Raw genomic sequence first — 20665 nt, forward strand, 5'->3', positions numbered from 1 at the left:
ACCACATCTAACCAACTCAACTCAATTCTACCCAAGCAGAACATGCTTGTCTTTATGCAAAACAAGATGAATAGGGCACATAGGTCTTGAAATGGCACTTCAGCTATGGTATTTTCATAGGCTAGGCTAAGCTAGGCTACAACTGAAACTCAGAAACTCTTTCCAACTGAAATCAGACTGGAATCGTTGTGACTGTAGCATTCTATAACTGTCAACTGTACTGTAGGTAGTAACTGATTGTTACTGATTGTTACCAAGGTAGTATCAAGGACCTAAGTTAGCCTGGGGTTAAGGCATCTAATTATTTTGGTCAGTCTTTAGTCAGTCTTTATTTTTGTGAAACGGTCTAACTTGCATTAGACTTGTTAGTATATGGGCTAAAATTCAAACTGGTCTAATACTAATACTTTAAGACTATGAAAAATAGCTTTGTGAAATATGATGTCATAAACGCAAATATCCAAATGTGCGCCATCTTGGGAGTATTGGATATTATTACTGGTTGTGCTCCATAGTGTATGGTAGGCTAATGCACAGGGCAGCATTATTTAGATGAAGATAATTTAAATAAACTTGCCCAACCATATTTGTTGGTTATGCTGCTTGTTGCTGTCTTCGTTTGGTGGACAGTATGGCTACAATCCATACTAATTAAACCCGTCTTTATAAGGTAACTGTTAAAGCAGCAGTTGGCAAGATTTTTTTGATCATATTGACAGAAACCGACACTATGCTCCGACAGAACAACATAAACCAGCCAGTTTTAGAAAAAAACCTGCACTTCTACCTCCACCTAGAGCCTGTTATTTGTTTTGCAAAAATCCACAGCTCCCGGTTCTTCTGATCCAATCAGAGCATGGCTGTGTGAGATCTGACTGTCAATCACAGTCTGGTGCGCACTGACGAGCACATTTTCAATAAGAGGGTGCTCGGTGGTAGTGGTGGAGGGGCATAAGAGTTGTAAACATTACAAATTTTGGCTAAGTCCCCTCAATCTGTCAGACTTGCCAACTGCAGCTTTAAATCAGTCTTGCTAGACTCTTTCATTTCAAACTGTCTCTTACTGGAGTAGGAAGTAGTCAACATCACAGGTAGACTGGAGACATGCTTTAAAGCCAGCTGTAAGCCAGAGACATAGGCTAGTTTACCATTAGAAAAGTTTGCAAGTTGCCATCTGTTGACACTAAGTTAAGTTAAAAGTGTGGCATGTGTGGCACTGTGGCCACTGGCTAGCACAGGATGCTAATCGATGCTGATAAATTAGCTCTTCAATAATTTTGAGTTGTGGTTTATGTTGCAATTAGATTCACAATTCATGTTTGGCACACTGTAGTTAATCGTTCTGCACGTCATGGATGTGATCGAGCACCACCAGACACTGTAAGTTCTGTCATTTATTTGGCCATGTTGTGAAGTTATGTGCTATGTTTTGAGGAGATAGGGACTATATTATATGGTACTTATATGTGATGAGTTTCGAAGTAATGACAAGTTTGTGAATAATTTAAAGATTATTGTGTTTGTTTGTGTTGGAGATTCAAAAAATTATGAGCCTTTCAGACAGGGGGTGCAGTTAATGTAACTAGGATAGGCAACCAGCTGCATGAGAACACGACAGCTCAACACTAACAAACCATTTATTCAATTCTGCCCATCTAAATTTTGGTTTAATCAATTGTTGGCTACAAGCCACGAATGTCTCGGATAGGCACACTCAGTTTGTTTGCTCTCCTTGGCTGGAAATTTTTAACATATGCGTATCCCTGTCTGGACGATTAGGGCAACCGTGTACACAACAGTAATTGTACTACCGTAAATCCTCAAATTATGGCAGGGATTCTATTTATAGCCGGCCCTAGGATAATAGTCGGGAGTGTGGTCGATTCAGACAAATAAAGGCTGGCCCCCAAATACAAGCCAGGGTAATAATTACCTACCAGTAGGGCTATCAGTCCACGAGACTATAAGACACTGTTTCGATTTAACTCAATGAAATAAAAGAGCTCTTCTTAATATATTGTTGGTTGGTTTAATAGCCTACTGTTGCCACCATGGGTCTCCAACACGTCGCTCTCAAGCCCGTCAAGCCGCCCCCTTTTCAGCTTGCCAGAGGCTGAAGCAGTACTACATTTAAACACAATTGTTTCCACGAGGCATTCCAGCCTACGAATTTAGTAAAAAGTAAATCATGCATAATTAAAAAATAACTCAATTTAGGCTACTTGGCAGCGCAAGGTTTCCATTAGAGCAAAGGGCACGTGAATGAAAGCAGCTGCCTTGTTTCACAATAAAAAGCGGGTGGAAATCCCAACACATTCAACTACATGAAATGTAATAAGAACCATCAAATACCCCCCAGATTCAGTGCCCATCAGTCCCAACATTTAGCAATATAATCAAATCCAAATTCAATAAATCCAAAACCAAATCGAAAATCTTCTGCACCTACCGGTGTGAATGGAAATGGCTGTAAAGGGTTCCCGGTTCGATTTTGCCAACGACATCTCCGCTCCTCAAGTCAGTTTAAAAGTTTGCTCTTCTTGATAATAAATAATCTGTATTACTGCATTTCTTTATTTTGTCTGGATTATTATGGCAACTGTGTAAGCCTATATGACAGCAACATACCATTTTTGATCAAAGAAAAAAAATATTAATACAGAAGTTATTCTAAACCAGAAACTAAATTTCTAACAGGGTTTACATTACGTTCTCTTCTGCATACTCCCAACATGGCCGCCGCCCACTTTATGACATTCCGTTTTTATTTGGAATAATGACAATATTCCAATTGCGCACGAGTCATGTAAACACCTTATTCCAGCTGCCATAACCTGATTAAACTCATATTCTGAATACTAAAAGATGGAATAACACCCCTAGCATATGCCTCTTTTAACCGGAATATTGTGGCGTTAAATCACATTAGTTGGAAAATGCCTCTTCGGAATATTAAATTCTGTATTCTATGAAAGGAATTTTGGTAGCTTGCTTTGATGCTCAGACATTTTCCAAATGTAGTGAAAAGTGTGGCAAAAAGTTTGCGCATCTAGAATGAAGACTAGGTATTTATCGAAGGGTGAAAGCATCGTAATGCTCAAAGACGCAAGTTTTGCGAGCACTGCTGACAGATGAAGAACACAAACACTTTTAGGCCGATAAAAATAAAAATAATGGGAACAAAAACAATAGGGTTCCAGCAGCAGCGCTACTTGGTCCCCTAATAACAATTATAACTAGGGATCCAATAAACACATGCCTCATATAATTACTGGGTAGAGCATTTAAATCATTCACATAAACAAACCGGCTATTACTCACACAGTAGATTTTTTTCTAATTACGTAGTTAATATGATGTCCAACAGCTGAGCCAAAGTCAAAGTGGAAATATAATCATAGCCGTAGCAACAAACCAAAAGACAGGCTATTTCTCAAAGTGAGCATGCTTCCTTGATATAATGCTTCCTTGCGAGTCAGGTTCTATGAAGATGAGGTTAGAGGCCTCCCTAGTGTTCTCGTACTCTACTTTGAAACAGACTAGCTAGTGTGAACCTGCAGGTCACAGCGGTCCGAATGAGCGCTTCCGCTTTTAACTGCACACTTCTGTTTTAGTAGGGGCGCTGCTCTGATGCATGTCAACGCAGAGGATTAACTCATGGAAAACCCAGCTTATGGCAGTCATTTCTGTTGTTATTCATCACTGAATTACTTCCAGGGTTACACAGTTAACAATTACTTGCAGCAAGATTTTTTCTTTACGTGGGGGGTTGACAGCTGAACCGTTATCTCTTTCTCATGGTCCTCAGTCTCCCTTAGCACTCTGAAAAGCAAGTATCGGAATAAAGCTTTAGATGAAACTATGTGATTGGACATGAAGGCATAAATGCAAACACAAGCCGAGCCAGATTCTGAACATCATGAAAACATATAAATGAATTCCTGAACAATTAAACAGACAATATCATATTCAGCTAACAATAAATAAACTGCATACAATCTTGTTTAGTACACTCAGGCAAAGTGTTGCTCCTCGCTAGATCCTTGGTCAACTTACCTGGCCAGATGAATCAATGACTCCATAATATTGTATCCTGTGTATGCACTGACTTCGTAGAATATCAGATGAGATTCCTGACAGAGATACATATAATATAATAAGATCAAATAGCCTACCTCATTCAATTATTAACAACAGCAACCCATTTCAATGCATGCATAGTTTTGTGCATGACACATGCTAGTGTCAGCCACACCTCTGCCAGTCTGTGGCCCTCCTTCAGTGATACTTCTCTTTCACTCTCCATGTCCATCTTGTTGCCAAGGACCATAATGGGGATGTCATCACCCACTGCTTCCTGTATGTTGCAAAGCCACGGTCGCACAGCGTGGAATGACTCCTCCACCGTGATGTCATAGATGACCACTACTCCATCAACTCTTCGGAAAAACTGCTTAGTGATACTGCGGTATCTGTTAGATTGCATAAGGGCACCGTGGTAAAGTCTTTCTTTTCTGTTAGTCAGAGGGTCCATGTGGACTTACCCCTGCGCCATTATCTCACAACAGTCCGACATTGCTTTGAGTTTGACAAATAATGCTATGTATCAGTTAACCAATCAGGGTAAGCAGGCTAAAATGTAAACCTTCTTAAAATATATCTGTTGAAGGACTCTACAGTATCATACATATGTCAAAAATGGAACAAACTGGCACATGACCAAATTTGATTTTCAATTTGTGTGGCACGAAAGTTATTTATTGACTTCTTTTTGTATTTATTTTGGGTGCTTATCGACATAATGGCCTCTCTGGAGTCGTGCCCCAATTTAATCAACAAATGCTTTTCAAAAAATATTTTTAAAACATAGTTATGAATATGCTATATTCCAGAGAGGAGATATGCGGATTTGATAGACAGCTCTGATATCCAATGGAGATACATGTTAAACAGATGACGTGATTAAACATATTTTCATTGGTCATTTAGATACCCAAAGCTAACTGTAGATGGAGGAGAAGGTGAACATTCTATTTATAGTAAAAAGTGGAGATACGTGGTTTTTATCAGACAGCGACGCTATGGTAGCCTGGTAGCTACCTCTGAGTGGAATAGGCTAGTGTTTCTCAGGCTGGGCACAATTGATTATGGAACTGCGGATCAATCGAAAAAGAAAACAAAAGTTTCTGCGTTTGTGTCATCAAACATAAAAGTACAGTAGGTGGTACCGGTTTGAGTGCCCATTTAATCACTGTGTAAGTGCAAGAGACACTAAAACCACTTGATCTGTACAGATGTTGGTAAGTTAAAAGGTAACAATATTTGATACAAAGAAGTGGATTCATGCAACTGTCCAAAAAAACTTAGAATAGAGACGGGATAATCCACTGCATTGAGCACTATTAGTCAGATTTAAATATAACATGCTCAAAAGTTAATACTAGTTAAAATAGTATAGTCTATAATTAGCTAAATAGTATAGCCTATAGTCTTCTTCCTGTTTGATAAAGATCTCCAGATCAGTTACCTATGCAAGTAGTGTGTTTTCTGATATTCAAAACATTCAAATCACATGTAATAAAAAGCATTGGATTCTGCAAAGACCAAGCAAAACCATTACACTTTCTATGCTTAGCGGCTAAGCAAAGAAAGTGTAATGGTTTTGCTTGGTCTTTGCAGAATCCAATGCTTTTTATTACATGTGAGCCTTAGCCCATATTATTAGTGACATATTATTTGCGAGGGTGTTTATACATGATCAGAATGTGTTAGTGTGTTGCTGGTGGGCCAGTGTTGGCTCGTGGACCGCCTGATGCCGACCACTGTTCAATACTATTAAGGGTGAAAAAATGTCTTACCTTTCTTGTCCAGCAGTATCCCATAGTTGTAAAGCAACATTCATGTCTCCCAGATTAAGAGTGCGCACACTGTAGTCCACCCCTTTTCAGAGAGAAGAGAAACAAAGGTTAAGATCCAATCCCAATACTCCAACATGATGATGGCCTAGGGCCGAAACACATATGTCTAATAAAGACATCAAGAGCTAACGCTTGAGATTGCGGTTTTCAACTTTGTTTTCAATCTCAATACCCATCATCCTTCCACTTCACCCTATCCCTAAATTTGTGCATTGCGTGTAGGGGTAGGTTTCTGTTGGAGATCTAGGGGCAGGGCTGTACAGTGGGACATCTAGGTGGGTCTCAAAAAATTTGAATATCATGGAAAATAAATAGAATATTATGGAAAACTTTTTTCAAAAAGTGATTCTTTCATATATTCTAGAGTCATTAGATATACAGTAAAGTGAAATATTTCAAGCCATCTTTTGTTTTTGTTTACAGCTCATTAACACCGAGGGCCCTATCATGACAGTCAAAAGCGCATTGTCACTAGTCAAAAGCTTATTCAAATTTAGTAGGAAGTGTCCAGTCCACATTGGGAGGGGTTTCGTTATCAAACGTCGAGCGCATGGCGCAACAAGGTGTTCCTAGGTTTCTTAATCAGTCATGGGTGTGTTTGGGGCATAACATCATTTAAACCAATGAGAATGACATCTGTCATTCCCTTTAACGGCGCAAAGCACAATGTCAAATAAATGCATTGGTATTTTGACATTCAACGGCACATTTGAAGAAGGCTGCTTGCGAGACCGTATGGAATAGCCATTTCACTAAACCATGCTTTACTAACCTAGCTTTACTAACCTAGCATAGCCTTCACGTATTTGCACTCCTTATTTGAACTCATTGGCAAAGTGAAACTAACTTTACCATGGTGTCAGTCAACGACAAGACAGTTATATGCAGTTACTTTTACTATTGACTGTCAATGGGTTACCATCGAAAACATAGGCTGGAAAAAGCAACACTTACCCTAATATTGCTCAAATGACTGAATAAAACAACGTTTATCCTGCAGAGGAGTTGCTTATATCTTGTGACAGTGCGTCTTCAGCTGTGCTCCATACGTGTCTCTCGCCTCTCCCCTAATCACTTTTAACCGTCATTACCAATTTGCAAATGATGGTGAATAACTACTCATCATGAGATGTATTTCGTAATATCTTTATTCTTATTATGTTTCTCATTGTAATCGTGCAATTTGTAATGTTTTGCATGGACGTGCGCTGGTGTGCGTTCATGGATGATAGAAGGATGGTGCGTTGTGCACCCGATGTGCTCTTAAAATAACATATAAACAACTCGCCATAGACTTCTGACCAGGTGTACAAGCGAATTTTAGACAATGCGCCAAGCCACTCCCTAAGTCATACATGGGCAACATACGGCCCGCGGGCCACATCCGGCCCGTGGGCTTTCCCTGACCGGCCCGCGTAAGGTCCGTGAAAGAACAAATAGTCAAGAGCCTAGCATAGAGATAATGCACGCAAATCAATATCGTTGCTTTTATTTTGAAAGCGACTGCTATTTGTTCGCCCATACATTTGTGTGTGGATGCATACGATGTAAACACCCTCACTGAATTGTGCTGGTGAATAGAATTTATGATTCTGCGTCGACACAATGCAGTCGGCGTAAACCTTTCAAAGTTTTGTGTGTCATGTCTGCGTCGCTAACCACCGCAAAGGTTGTCAGAACGAACTCCTGCTGTTTGTTGGCGATACAAAGTGTTAATTTCAAAACGTTACTGGCAGATAGATAGTTTACATTCGGATAACCCCGTCATTGTAACCAAAATATGTCTTGAGTTTATTTGCAAAGCTGTTAGCGAACTAGTATGATGCTACAACCCACAGGTTGCTTGAAGCAGCCGGCTCAACACACAGGGCGAGTTGACCAATCACAGTTTTGTGCATAAAGTTAAAGCAAAAACATAGCCTACATTTTTAAAATAGTTTTCTTTGTGCATGTTGATTAACTAATGACAGCCTACTATTGTCTGCTCCACATTTTCATAGTCTAATTCTGCATAGAGTTAATTTAATGATGGTAATGATTTAATGATGAAATATTGCTGAGTGTTGATGAAATGGTGGCACAGGCCTATGGTTGTACTGACTCCTTCACATGTTCATGGCCTAGCCTAATTATATAGATATTGTAGTACTTTTTTATATCAGTCTTTGAAAACTGAAAAAAAAAATGTCAATGTCAAAAAATAATTTTCGAGAATGAGGATTAAATACTGGACATAGATTAAATAGCCTATTGCTGTTTTTCCTTTGTCTCCCTCACATTTTCATCTGTTCTTACGAGTAGTAAACAAAACCATATGATTTACTTAATGTTATACAAGAACAGAATAGAATTGGACAGAATTGAGTTCAGACTTGAGTTCGGTATTTTGGGTCCGGCCCTCGTCAACAGTCCCAGTTTGTCATGTGGCCCCTTGGGGAAATTAGTTGCCCACCCCTGCCCTAAGTTGTTCATTGCCACACCCCTGGGCGCATTGTTTAAAAAAAATAAACGTGCAAAATAAGGAATAAACTTTGCACTGGGTGGAAAACGAGTTTTACGCCATGCGCCAGGGTGCAAAATACAGCCCAAAATGTTACAATAAATATTAAAATTCAAAATATTAGAATAAAGTGGTTATAATACAGAAATGTCAGTTTCCTGAGCCTTTAAACTCTTTGGGCCCTATCGCACACCCAGCGCAACGTGGTGCAAAGCCTAACGCAAGTCTTATTCATATCGTACACCCAGTCAGTGAACCATGCACTCCACTGTTACTAAACCTTGCGCCCAGGGGTGTGGCAATTACCGACATAAGGGTCGGGTAAGGGTTTTCGCAACGCAAAACCTGGCACAAAGCGAATTATTATCCCGACGCTCCCTACCTTACTCTCAGATTTTTTGCCATGAGCAGTACTTTTATTAAGCTTTGCCCCCAGCGGTGTGGCAGAAGGTGTGTTCTGGCACACGATCCAAAATTGCTATCTTACACCCTCTAAAAATCATTATGCCACTGACCAAGAGAAACCTGGTAAGAAAAAATTAGTAAGTTATTGCTATGTTATTTTAAGAGCGCATTATCAACAGTGATATGGGCGGGTGCACAACGCTTCTCTCATCCACAGGAACACACACCAGCACACATCCATGCAAAACATTACAAATAACACAATTACAATGGGAAACATAATTAGAATAAAGATATTACGAAATACATCTCACAATTAGTAGTTATTCACCATAATTTGCAAATAGGTAATGGCAGATAAAAGTTATTAGGCGAGAGGCACATATGAAGCACAGCTATAGACGCACTGGAGTATGCCTCTGCGTTTTATCTGCTCTGTTTTTTTTGTGTAGGTGATTTGCTCAATGTTGGCTTTTCGCTACACTACAGCTGAACTCCTGAAATTATTCTCCACCTGTGCCATTCTCAGCAATGAGGCTCTCCATCACTGCCAGCAGTGGGGATACTGCACCTATGTGCACCAAGGCTTTGGCTGCTTTCCAGCAGGGCTTACCAGGTCAACTGCACTATGGCTTGCCTCGCACGGTGCTCATCCATTACAACAGCCAACAACACAGAGAGACCCTGCCTTTGACCCTGGACGACATCCATCGAGCTGCTGATAATGCCACATCAATGCTAGACCCCTAGCTAATAACACATTTGTTCTGAATTACTTTTTTTACCACCCATAACCTTGATCTCCTCTGTATTATGGAGACCTAGCTGAGTGTTGGTGAGTCCAGCCCTTTCTCTGGGAATGTCCTCTAAAGATATTGTGTTGCGTAGCCTTCAGAGAATGTTCCCGGAACGCCTCCTTACAGCTGTTTTTGTGCAACTGTCAGGGAACCTTTTGGGAACGTTCCCTGATGGTTATATTAAGGATAGATTTTTTTATTCTTTAACTGACGTTCCCAGAACGTTCTCTAAAGGTATAGTTTTGTGCAACTGTCAGGGAACATTTTTGTATAATCACTGGAGTAGATCTGTCATTGTGACTTGTTGTGGGGGTTGCCTGGCAACAATAAACTTTTAGGTTCAACCAAAGATAGGCTAGCATTATACTTTTAACTCTCCGTCTGGTTCGACCACGGATTCAATAAAGCACCGGAGTTGGAAGCGTCTTTCATGTTGAGGTTGCAACATTTCGTAATTTAACTTTAGTTAGTTCCCAGCATGCATTGAAAGTCAGTTGCCACATTTATTATTGTTTTGCTTTTAAACAATATGATTAAAACAGTTTAGCCTTCTCTTGCTGGTGTTTTGAACAGTAACATGACGGGATATGCCCATTGAAAATGGTTTAGTTAAGCTAGTTTATTGTAAAGAAAGACACTGTAAACATGAAAATACTAGGTATAACCCGGTATAAATATTCAGCTGATTGTTAACCTTAATATCTTGGAGGAGGATGCAGCTATCGCTATCGCTGGCATGAGGTTACACACAAAGAGCAGGATGAATATTAATATGAATGAACGACAATACAGTACTAAAGCCAAATCTGAAAACTGGATCCATCACACCCGTTCTCAAAAAACCTGGCCTTGACCCTGATGTCCTGACCAACTACAGGCCCATCACCAACCTCCCCTTTATCTCTAAAGTGCTTGAGCGTGAGCCTAGAGCCAACTCCAGAGCCATCTTGCCTCCAACATGCTACTCGACCCATTCTAATCTGGGTTCAGGAAACAACACAGCACTGAAACTACTCTAGTCAGAGTGACCAACGACCTCCTGCGAGCTGCTGACTCTGGACACCTCTTAATCCTGCTTGACCTCAGTGCGGCCTTCGATACTGTCAACCACACTATCCTTCTGCAACGGCTTGAAAGCTTTGCTGGAATCACCAGCTCTGCCCTGACCTGGTTCAAGTCCTACCTCACTAACCGTCTACAGTTTACCACCATTAGTGGTGTCCAGTCCACTCCATCGACTCCTCCAAGGGGTCCCCCAAGGATCAGTCCTGGGCCCTCTCCTTTTCTCCATCTATATGCTCCCCCTTGGATATATCATCCAATCCCATGGACTCAGTTACCACCTTTACGCTGATGACACCCAGATCTACATTCGCACCAAACCAGGCTCCTCCACAGCACTGATAACCCTCAACTCCTGCCTCCTACACATCAAAAGCTGGATGCACACTAGCTTTCTCCAACTCAACTCAAAACTGAGATCATTCTCATTGGTTCAAAATGTCATACCAAAAACCTCAATAACTTCAGCCTTACCATCGACGGCACCACAGTCACATCCTCCACCCATGTCAAAAGCATAGGTGTCCTCCTCGACTCCACCCTCTCATTTGAATCTCACATCTACAAAACCCGGCAATCATCATTCTTCCATCTCAGAAACATAGCATGGATGTGCCCACACCCCTCCAGCTCTGACACTGAGTGTGTAATAGATGCCCTCATCTCCTCCCGCCTGGACTACTGCAATGCCCTCTTCAGTGGTCTCCCCTCTCACTTCTCAACAGGCTTCAACATGTCCAAAATTCAGCTGCGCGGTTGCTTACATCTACCCCTTCCAGACACATCATCAACACCCCTGTGTTGCAAGACCTCCACTTGCTTCCTGTCCCACTGAGTATTGACTTCCTCCTTACCTTTAAGGCCCTACATGGCTCTGCCCACACACACCTGTCTGAACTCCTGCACCCCTACTGTCCTACACGTGCCCTGCGTTCCTCTGATCATGGCCTCCTCATTATCCCCCAAACCCGACTCCGCTTCATGGGTGACCAAGCATTTTCCTCAGCGGCCCCCCGCCTGTGGAATGCTCTGCCTCAGCAGATCAGATCTGCTGCCAGTGTCGACTGCTTCAAGTCTCTCCTCAAAACCCATCTGTTTAGGATGGCTTTTAACCTATAACCTACATAAACCTTCTTTTATTGTCCTTTTCAATTGCTCTCTACTCACATTTTAATTGTACTGGCATATGTCTGTTTCTATCCAGACTTGCGACTGCCTGTACACTTTTTGTGTGCCTCCTAATTTTTATGTTTTATTTTATTCTACTTTCTTAGCTTTTACTTACAATCCTACTTGTCTCCCATTTTTACCCTACAATGTTCAGTGCTTTGTGTACATGATAAAGCACTCTACAAATAAAATGTATTATTATTATTATTATTAGCCCTATTCACTAGTTTACCCACCTATTTTTAACACTACACACCTGGGACTGTATTCACAAAGCATTTTATCTTACCACTAGGAGTACTCGTAAATCACACTAAAAGATTTTAGAGAGGAGTTTTCTCTTAAAAGTTATTCACAAAGCCTTTCAGACCTGCTCTTAGTAAGGAAAAATGACAACTCCTAAACTAAGAGTGAGTCTTCGTTGCTATGGATGACATCATTACTCATGCACAAGCTTGACTGATGTGACAACCTTGATTGGCTGATGATTATAATGCGGGAATGATTCCAAACACCTCTCCTACGATGATGAGTGACAGGTGACAGTTCTGAGAATGTGTGCGCTACACAAGTAGTGCGAAGGATGGAAGATGATGAATAACTGAATAAATAGGCCTAGCCTAAATTAATATAGAGTTAGGCAAAACAAATAGCCTAGTAGCCTAATGAAACATTGATGCAGTATCTTTGCAACATTATTAAATTAATCTGTCACCATATGCCTATGTCTACGTTTGCAAAGAGGAGAACATTTTAATTTGATTCACAATGAAACGTTACATTTAATTTACATGTTGACAATGAGTAGTTTTGGTTGTTGTTGGTGGCGTGATTGCATCCCTTAGTTATGCCAAATGCATACGCATTTTAAAACATCGCGACGTGAAATGCCACAAAAAGCGGATTGTGAATAGGTCTTAGTGAGTTAGGAGTCCTCTTGACTTCTTTTAAGCTGTCCCAGACTTAGGTGCTACTTTTAGGGCTTCGTGAATTACTCTTAGTCAACAAAAATTAGGAGTCCTAAAGTTATGAGGGACACGCCCATTATTTTTAAGAGTTTCTCCTAAATTTGCCAGGAGTTACTTTTAGCCTTAAAATTCATTGTGAATATGGGCCCTGATCTCAGTACAGTATAGGGTACAGGAAGGATGAGGTGGGATTCCTTTCCACTTTCACCATGAAATAATAAAATCTGAATTCACATGATCATACATGTCCTTACCTTCAAAACCCTCAATATGAAGTTTGGCTCATTAGACATGCAAGCGGATACTCACCTACAGTGGCTGAGGTGGCTCTATGGAAGCGGTCCTCACAGAATCGACGCAGAAGGGCAGTCTTCCCCACACTAGAATTACCCACCAAGATGACTTTAAAAAGCCGATCCGGGACTAGTACAGCACTCTCCATTTGCTCCTGAGGATAGATAAAATAATTTACCGACCTTTCGCAATGTCCCTCCCCCCTTAGTTACTGTTACTATGTCTGTCAAATATTACAGAACTACCTAAGAAGTAACCATAGACAGTAATAAATTTGCCGACTGGAAAACTGAAGCTTTTAGTTTGCAGAGCGTATGCTGCAACAAAAAAACTTTAAAACTGAATTAACTATAACTATCTAACAAAATTTGAGGTTGGGAAATTCGGTCTGGACTTGTTCCATTGACAAACCTCTATGCCTGTATGAAAACTGGGAGCACCAATCAAATGATCTGGACAGGCTTTATATAATGATGGACAGATAAGCAACAGTGCCTAGTCATTCACATCACCTGAGTGCGCTTCAGTTGATTTTGTTTACAACAAAAAGGCTGTCACTAGAGAAGCTAAATGTATAGATCGCGTCTGTTGTATAAAATATTGACAGCACAATAAACAAACAGAAAACAGCCATTAAGGCATTTGTCGAGAAGGATGTTTTGGCTGTTGTGCAATTGTGTGCAGAGGCATTTTTCCCCTGTATCAGTTGAAACACACCCCATACATCAGGCTATATCAAACTATGTCATCAAACTATGTTTTTAATGCAAAGACGAAAAAATTCACCAACGGTTTTTAAAACATTCAAACAATAATATTGTAGCCTGGATACCAGACTCTCTGACTTCGCAGAGAGTCTGGCCTAGATCCATTGGCAAACGTTTATGTCCTGGTTGAAGTTTGAAATCATTGGAGTTCAATCACTAACGACTGGTAATGACGTATGTTAACCACGGGGGACACAACGATCACGATAGGCTTGCAACTTAAACGTAATCACTCTCAGGAACGCCCTCTGTTCGCTGGTTGGTTCGGAGACAAGTTGCCGAAGTAAACGAAGTGAACGAGACCTATTCCAGACGGAGTGTAGGGAAGGGAGTGTAGGGAAAAGAAATCGAGCGGAAGTACGTAGGCAGGCGGAGTCAGGCTAATAATATTGTGGAACAATCATGATCAAACATTGCAGGAACTTCAGCTTCTTTAGATAAATGCGTCAGCTAAATAAATAAATCTAATGTGAAATCTGCTCTGCAATCTTAGTCATCATAGCCTAAACATCTGCAGTGACACAGTTCAGATAATGTGTTTGTTGTTTTACTTTGCCAAAACATAATATTTTCTGTAAAATTAGGTTATCAGGTTACTATAAGTCTCTACTTAAGTCTTCAGTTTGGGAAAATGGGAAAAACACACATCCCCTCCAATCTTTCTGGATATCGGTTGTTTGGATTACACATCCCATAGGCACACCGCTTTGGCATGTTGCTGACTGTCCAAAGATTGATAGAGCTTTCTCGCTAACATAGGATTGAACAATAACGTTCTGGGGTGGAGTTTTATGAAAGGTCAATTGAGTAAAGACTACATTTCAAACTATGACTTCATATTATTATGGCAAGACAAGGTCACTGAGAAACATTCATAACACCAGAGAACTATACCACAATCTCACAAAAGCTTTCAAATCCTTAAACCTGCTGGTACGTCTCCTTCCCAACTGGCTGACCACGGGGACTTGAGGGTGCCTTGTCTGCCCATCTGGACTTCTTCATACCCTTCAATGCAGGTGCATCAATAGGTACCAAGGCTGGATGGTGGAACTGCTGGGGTGTTTTTATAGCTGGGTCAGTGCTAGTTAACTCCAAGTCTGGGTTTCCCTCCTCTTCATCCCTCTCCTCCTGTTGGACTTCGTCCTCATCTTCCTCGCTGAGCTGATGTAGCAGGGGTGGGGTCTCACCCTGAAGCAGGTGAGGTAAGTGATCTTCCTCAATGGAAATGACCCTGCGCAAAGGCCAGCCTCCAGGTGGAGCATCTAGACCCTCTCCCCCTGCATCAGGACGCTCACCTATTCGTGCTTCAGTAGGGCCCCCTTGCAGATCCTTTCCGTTATTCTCCATTTTATCACCAATCTCTTCTGTGGCTCCCACACTGCAACCAACATGATGAAAATAGGTATAAACAGTTTACTATCCACAAAAAAAGCAGCTGCTTCAATTAAAGAAGATCGATGGAAAAAATCTAAAAAATAAACTCCACGATATGTCTCTTTATTTATTTGTTACCGTTTCGTTGTGGCTTTTGCTGAGAAACAAATAGTTCACAACACACGCTGAACTTGAATCAAATGTTCTTCTGATCAACCGTCTGCCTTCACTTTTGAATGAAAATCCGTTGCCATTGACAGCAGTCATTATTTAGAGGTCCTTAGGCAAAAATAATGTCCGAACTTTGGGATATCCCATTCAAGTCAATGGAGCATTCTACTTGCATTGTGAAAAGCCATATAATAAAGTGGCTTAAAGAGAGTTCTGCATGCCCTTATACTTTGGATTATTTTAAAAGACAGAGTAGGAGGTCAAGTGAAGATGTGTCACACGGATAGACTTTATTAAAAAAGATTGAGAGCTGTGGTAAATTCAAAAGGTGCCAAAAAAAGTACTATTTCAAAGGGTGCACACTTTTATAGTCGGGCGATGATCATGGTCATTACCTCTTAAAAGAATGATTCTTGCCTGCACGCTTCAGTGATGGAATTCTGCTTATTTTTCGAGAGGACTTCTTAACAGAAGGCTTAGATTTCTGTGAAAAATGTTTTTTATAGTTTATTAGGAGTTCAGTGAGTTTAATATGCTCTGAGTAACAAATGTTTTTTTTTTAATAAAGGAATGTGACATGTCCATGATACATACCAGAGAAGTGATATCTCGCTCGTCTCTTAAATGTTTATTCATCTCTCTAGGGAGAAAAACAGAAAACAGAAGCAAAGGCCAGCGGCAAAATGACTCAGTATCACTGTCTCAGGCTCAAATAACAAGACAGTAGCAAGACCATCAGTTTATCTTAGTAGTTAGCCTGTTAACTAATTGCTAACATGATCTGCTGGAGTTCATACAGTACCCTCTAGAATTATTGACACCTTTGGTAAAAACAGGTAAAAATGTATATTTTGGTGATTTATTTATTTCACAATGAAAACAATGAGGGGAAATCCAACCATGTCAAATCAAGTCAAGTCAACTTTATTTATATAGTGCATTTCATACACAGAGGTCATTCAATGTGCTTTACATAAACAAAAGCAAACCGGAATAGCTGATAAAAGCATAGAAGAGCAATAATCAAAGAATAGTTTAAAAAGAATAAAGAATAATAATAAAATAATAATAATAAGAAAACATAAAACGCACAAAGTGATAGTACATAAAAGCATAAAAGGGCAATAATTTAAAAGTGTTGAAAAAGTAATAATTAATACATTAAAAAACAACAAACAAAGACTTTCCCAGATTTAGAAATGTAAAAAATAAGTGATCAGTTAGCAGAAAGCATCTGAGAAAAGTTTGGTCTTAAAGGAGAAGTTCGGTGTGATATTGACCTAAAGTGTGTTAAAACATGATACCGAGTGTGAACTTTTGTCTCATAGCTCATCTCAGCTTGTCCCCTGCACTCCGAAATCTGGCGCTAGTTAGCCGATGCTACCAACAGGTTTTCAGTGGGGGTGCCTCGGGCATCGGGCTAGCTTGGCAACGTTTTACACCATTTAACACTGTTTTATACCACTGGTAGCCTGGCTAACGTCCGACCTCATCTCATTGAGATGGGGTCTGAGAACTAGGCATTCATTTTCTCGTATTTGAAACGTGGTTTACGAATGCCTAGAGCCGTTTATTGGGCGCTACGAATGTCTATCAAATGCGTCTGTATGTAGCTCATAACGGCTTCGGTGTGTCGTCATCGTCTTGCTGCCCTCCATCCGTTCTGTGATTGGTTCCCTAACTGAGGCGAAAATTTGCTCCATGGTATCCAGGCTGCCTAGCAGCGTGAATAAAATTGCGCGCATAAGGCAGCATAGGAAAACCCAGGCTATACCACTGGATTTTTTAAAAATATTGTGGCTATCCCCCCTCCCCTTTTATTTGTTCTGCAAGGTTGTGTGTGCAGATAAAATCTTTGACTAAAAAAAAATGATTTGTTTGAAAGAGATCTTATATTCAGAAGTGCTAGTTTTACTCTAAGTGTTGAGGTAATATGAGCTGCGGGGGAATTTTGTGGTTGTTGTGGTACAGGTAGGAGATTTGACTGGTTTACCCTGTAAGGTTGATGCTTTTGACTCGTTCTATTGCTAATCAATACAGGAATAGAGAATGTCATGGGCCTGCTGGGTCCCGGCATCTTCTCAAAACTACTCTCAGTACCATTTCTAGTGCAGGGACCCCAACAATATCAAACAACCGTACAACCAACAACAATTTGCTTTGAAGGGAAACAAATTAATTGTGAGAAAAAGGTTCTGCATTATTGGCACTCAACAATCATTGTTTGATTACAATAAAAGACACTAAAAGATTTATACCTGTTTTTAGTCAACTTTACCAAAGGTGCCAATAATTCTGGAGGGTACTGTAGATCTGCAGAGGTCAATTTGCCTCAATACAGTTTATAACATAACAGCAATTGGTGTTGACAGTAATGTTCAAATGCTTCAAACATACTGTATACGTATTTGCAATCTTGGCCAAACCTTTTAATTTAAGAAGATGAAAATGGAAAGATGAAGTTTACCTTAGAAGATCAAGCTGTTTCATAAGGCTCTGCTTCTCTCTGTGAAGTCCCTCTGTGACACGATACATTTCCCTGTGACATATTTATGTAGGCTTAGGTGAAATGAACATGAACATGACAAACATCATGATTCAAGATGAACAAAAAACATGTGGGGAAAAGAGAGGAATGACCGACGCCTTACATCTCTCTTTCCTGCTGCAGTCTGGAGGCTTGCTCCTGTAGGATTGTCAACTGCTCCTGGGCCATTGTGAGCTCATGTGTGGTGTGATTAAGTTCCCGCAGAAGCTCCTCATTAGTAATCTTGAGTTTTACACTCTGTACACGACTCACCTGCCGGTCACTGTACAGATCTTGGCACTGGCGTTCCAACTGAAACAGACAGACACATTTGCACGCATATCATACTATTACCCACATGTCTGTGTACTGAAAAATATTTGTTTATGTTTGTTTTAGGGCTACCGGAGGAGTTTTGGGATCTTTAGTCAAAGACTAAATAGACTTAACCCTCCCTTGCAAACAACACATTTTTCTATGACCCTCCAAAATGGTTGGGAAAAAAGGCATGACCCTCCCCAACAATTTATTGATGCCTTCTGTACTAGTTCGCACTTGCCAAAGACACAATAAGCATGGAAACTAAATGCATACTAAGTTACTCCTGTAGTAAACTAGTATTCACATGAAATAAAAAAAATTCTCAGACGAGCGTCAATTTGGGAGCTTGCATGCTACCACTCCTTCCTTCTCAAATGCCTTGAAAAGGCTGTCGTTTGCACAATTTCACAAATAATCACCGGGACCGAAACATACCTGTCAACTTTTTCCGGGTTTATCCCGTATTTTTACTTTTTTCTCGCTCTTCCCATTTTAATATTTTCCTGTAAAGTATCCCATATTGTAATACTCTCATAACATTAGCCCTGCCATCGGACCTGTCTCTGTACTGTTGTCCTGTTGCTACCCCCTTGCCCTTCCAGTGAAACAGATGTCTTCAAAGCATAGTTTTGTTTGCTTGAAGACGAACTTAGAGTGATGTTAACCTATTTAAGTTACCAGCTTGGTTGTTGTGAGAGCATGACTCATTGGCGCTTGTATAGTGTAAGGTCGGATCAGAACCTTGTATGGTGGACACCATCCCTGGTTGAACCAAAAGAGACCTGAAAGTCCTGCAAGGGACTGATCCCTGTATTTCCAGATTTCTGTGGTTTTGGTGACAGGGAAAACTACCTACCCGTAAAAGACAGGAGGAGTGAACCAAGGGAAGTCCAGCAGCTGATAAAGCAATGGCCCCGGATACAGGAAGTGGATGGGACCTTGTACCGAGCGATCCAGGCTCCTCTTTGTGCTGCAGCTTTTGCTGCCCAAGGTGTTGCGAGTCGAAGTGCTCACTAGCCTACACAACAACCATGGCCATCAGGGGGTGGACAGGACCACAGATCTGATACGCCAGAGGTGCTACTGGCCCCAGATGTGGCATGAGTTGCAAAAGTGGTGTGGAGCGCTTTGTGGTGCTAAAGCAAGACAACCCAAAGCCAGAACCTTCATGGAGAATCTGTTAGCCACTAAGCCTTTGGAGATAATCACCATTGAATTTACTCTCTTGGATCGGGCTAGCACAGGACAAGAGAATGTTCTGGTAGACACAGATGTTTTCTCAAAGTTTACCCAGGCCTTTCCCACCCATGATCAGAGAGCTTCCACCATAGCTAAGATTCTAACTAAGAGATGGTTCTATGTGTATGGCATGCCAAGGAGAATCCACTTCGATCAGGGGCGCAACTTTGAGGGGGAGCTGTTGATGCGCCTGTGTGACATCTACGGCATAACAAAGAGTAGAACCACCGCTTATCATCTAGAGGGGAACGGTGAATGTGAACGTTTCAACAGGACACTTTATGACTTGCTTAGGACCTTACCCCCTGAAAAAAGAAGCGTAAATGACCCCAGTTGCTCCCTCAGATCCTGTTCACTTATAATACCACCGTGCACAAGTCCACACAGCACTCCCCATATGAGCTGATGTTCGGTCAGAAGCCACAGTTACCAGTTGACCACCTACTTAGAAATACTGGAGGTGACCACAGGGACAGTCCACCAACTGATTGGGTAGTGCAACATCAAGAGTACCTGACTTCTGTCTATGCTAGTGCTAGGAGGCATTTAGAAGAGGCTGCTGCATATCGTAGGTGTGGTGGTCCTGACACCCATATCACCACCTGGCACTCTAGTCTTTTGCAAGAACCATTTTCACGGTCGCCACAACATTCAGGATACCTGGGCGAACCATACAACAAGCATAAAATTGTGTCTGGATGGAATTGGCACATACTATGAGATCAGGCCATATGGGGAAGAGGGCCCCCTTAAGACCATGCATCGCTCCGAGCTTAAACCTGTTCCCATCGGTCAAGATTCATCCAGCCCACCAGCACTGGCAGCTCCACAGCCTCATGGGGGTATCGGGAGGGAGCCAGGCCTCGGTAACCCTGCAGTTCGAGACCCGTTGAGGGTAGCCATAGTCCACACCAGGACTAGTACTGAGCCTCCCAGGGGCCAAGATGGTGTTAACGTTAGCCTTGACCAACTGTCCCAGGCTTATTTGAGTACCAGATGTCCAACCCCCCACAAACAGTGCCAGCTACCTGGCAGCGGCACCGTTTAGCACAGACACTTTGGAAGAACCAGAGCTGGCCCCAAGCATAGCAGCAGGTGAAGATTTTCTAATCGTGCGCCCCCTGGAGGAGTTGGGTCTGGACCCTGATC

At 41.3% G+C, this 20665-nt stretch overlaps 1 protein-coding gene across 1 annotated transcript in view; it reads right to left on the bottom strand.

The window, feature by feature from the left end:
- Positions 1 to 2805: 2805 nt before the first annotated feature.
- cracr2ab (calcium release activated channel regulator 2Ab) overlaps positions 2806 to 20665 on the bottom strand; it is a 28203-nt gene continuing 10343 nt past the window's right edge. The window contains exons 7-16 of the mRNA XM_076297139.1: positions 18081 to 18268; positions 17897 to 17968; positions 16024 to 16069; positions 15825 to 15913; positions 14809 to 15262; positions 13130 to 13268; positions 5859 to 5940; positions 4256 to 4472; positions 4057 to 4133; positions 2806 to 3822 (exon numbers count right to left, since the gene is read on the bottom strand). Of these exons, the coding sequence (XP_076153254.1) occupies positions 3735 to 3822; positions 4057 to 4133; positions 4256 to 4472; positions 5859 to 5940; positions 13130 to 13268; positions 14809 to 15262; positions 15825 to 15913; positions 16024 to 16069; positions 17897 to 17968; positions 18081 to 18268 (1452 nt within the window). The 3' untranslated portion in view covers positions 2806 to 3734. The remainder of the gene's footprint in view (positions 3823 to 4056; positions 4134 to 4255; positions 4473 to 5858; positions 5941 to 13129; positions 13269 to 14808; positions 15263 to 15824; positions 15914 to 16023; positions 16070 to 17896; positions 17969 to 18080; positions 18269 to 20665) is intronic.

Source organism: Alosa pseudoharengus, unplaced genomic scaffold (genome assembly GCF_046254945.1).
Source record: "Alosa pseudoharengus isolate Yale_2024_CS ecotype anadromous, Long Island Sound unplaced genomic scaffold, YU_APseudo_1.1 YU_APseudo_1.1_scf_20, whole genome shotgun sequence".
Lineage (NCBI taxonomy): Eukaryota > Metazoa > Chordata > Actinopteri > Clupeiformes > Clupeidae > Alosa > Alosa pseudoharengus.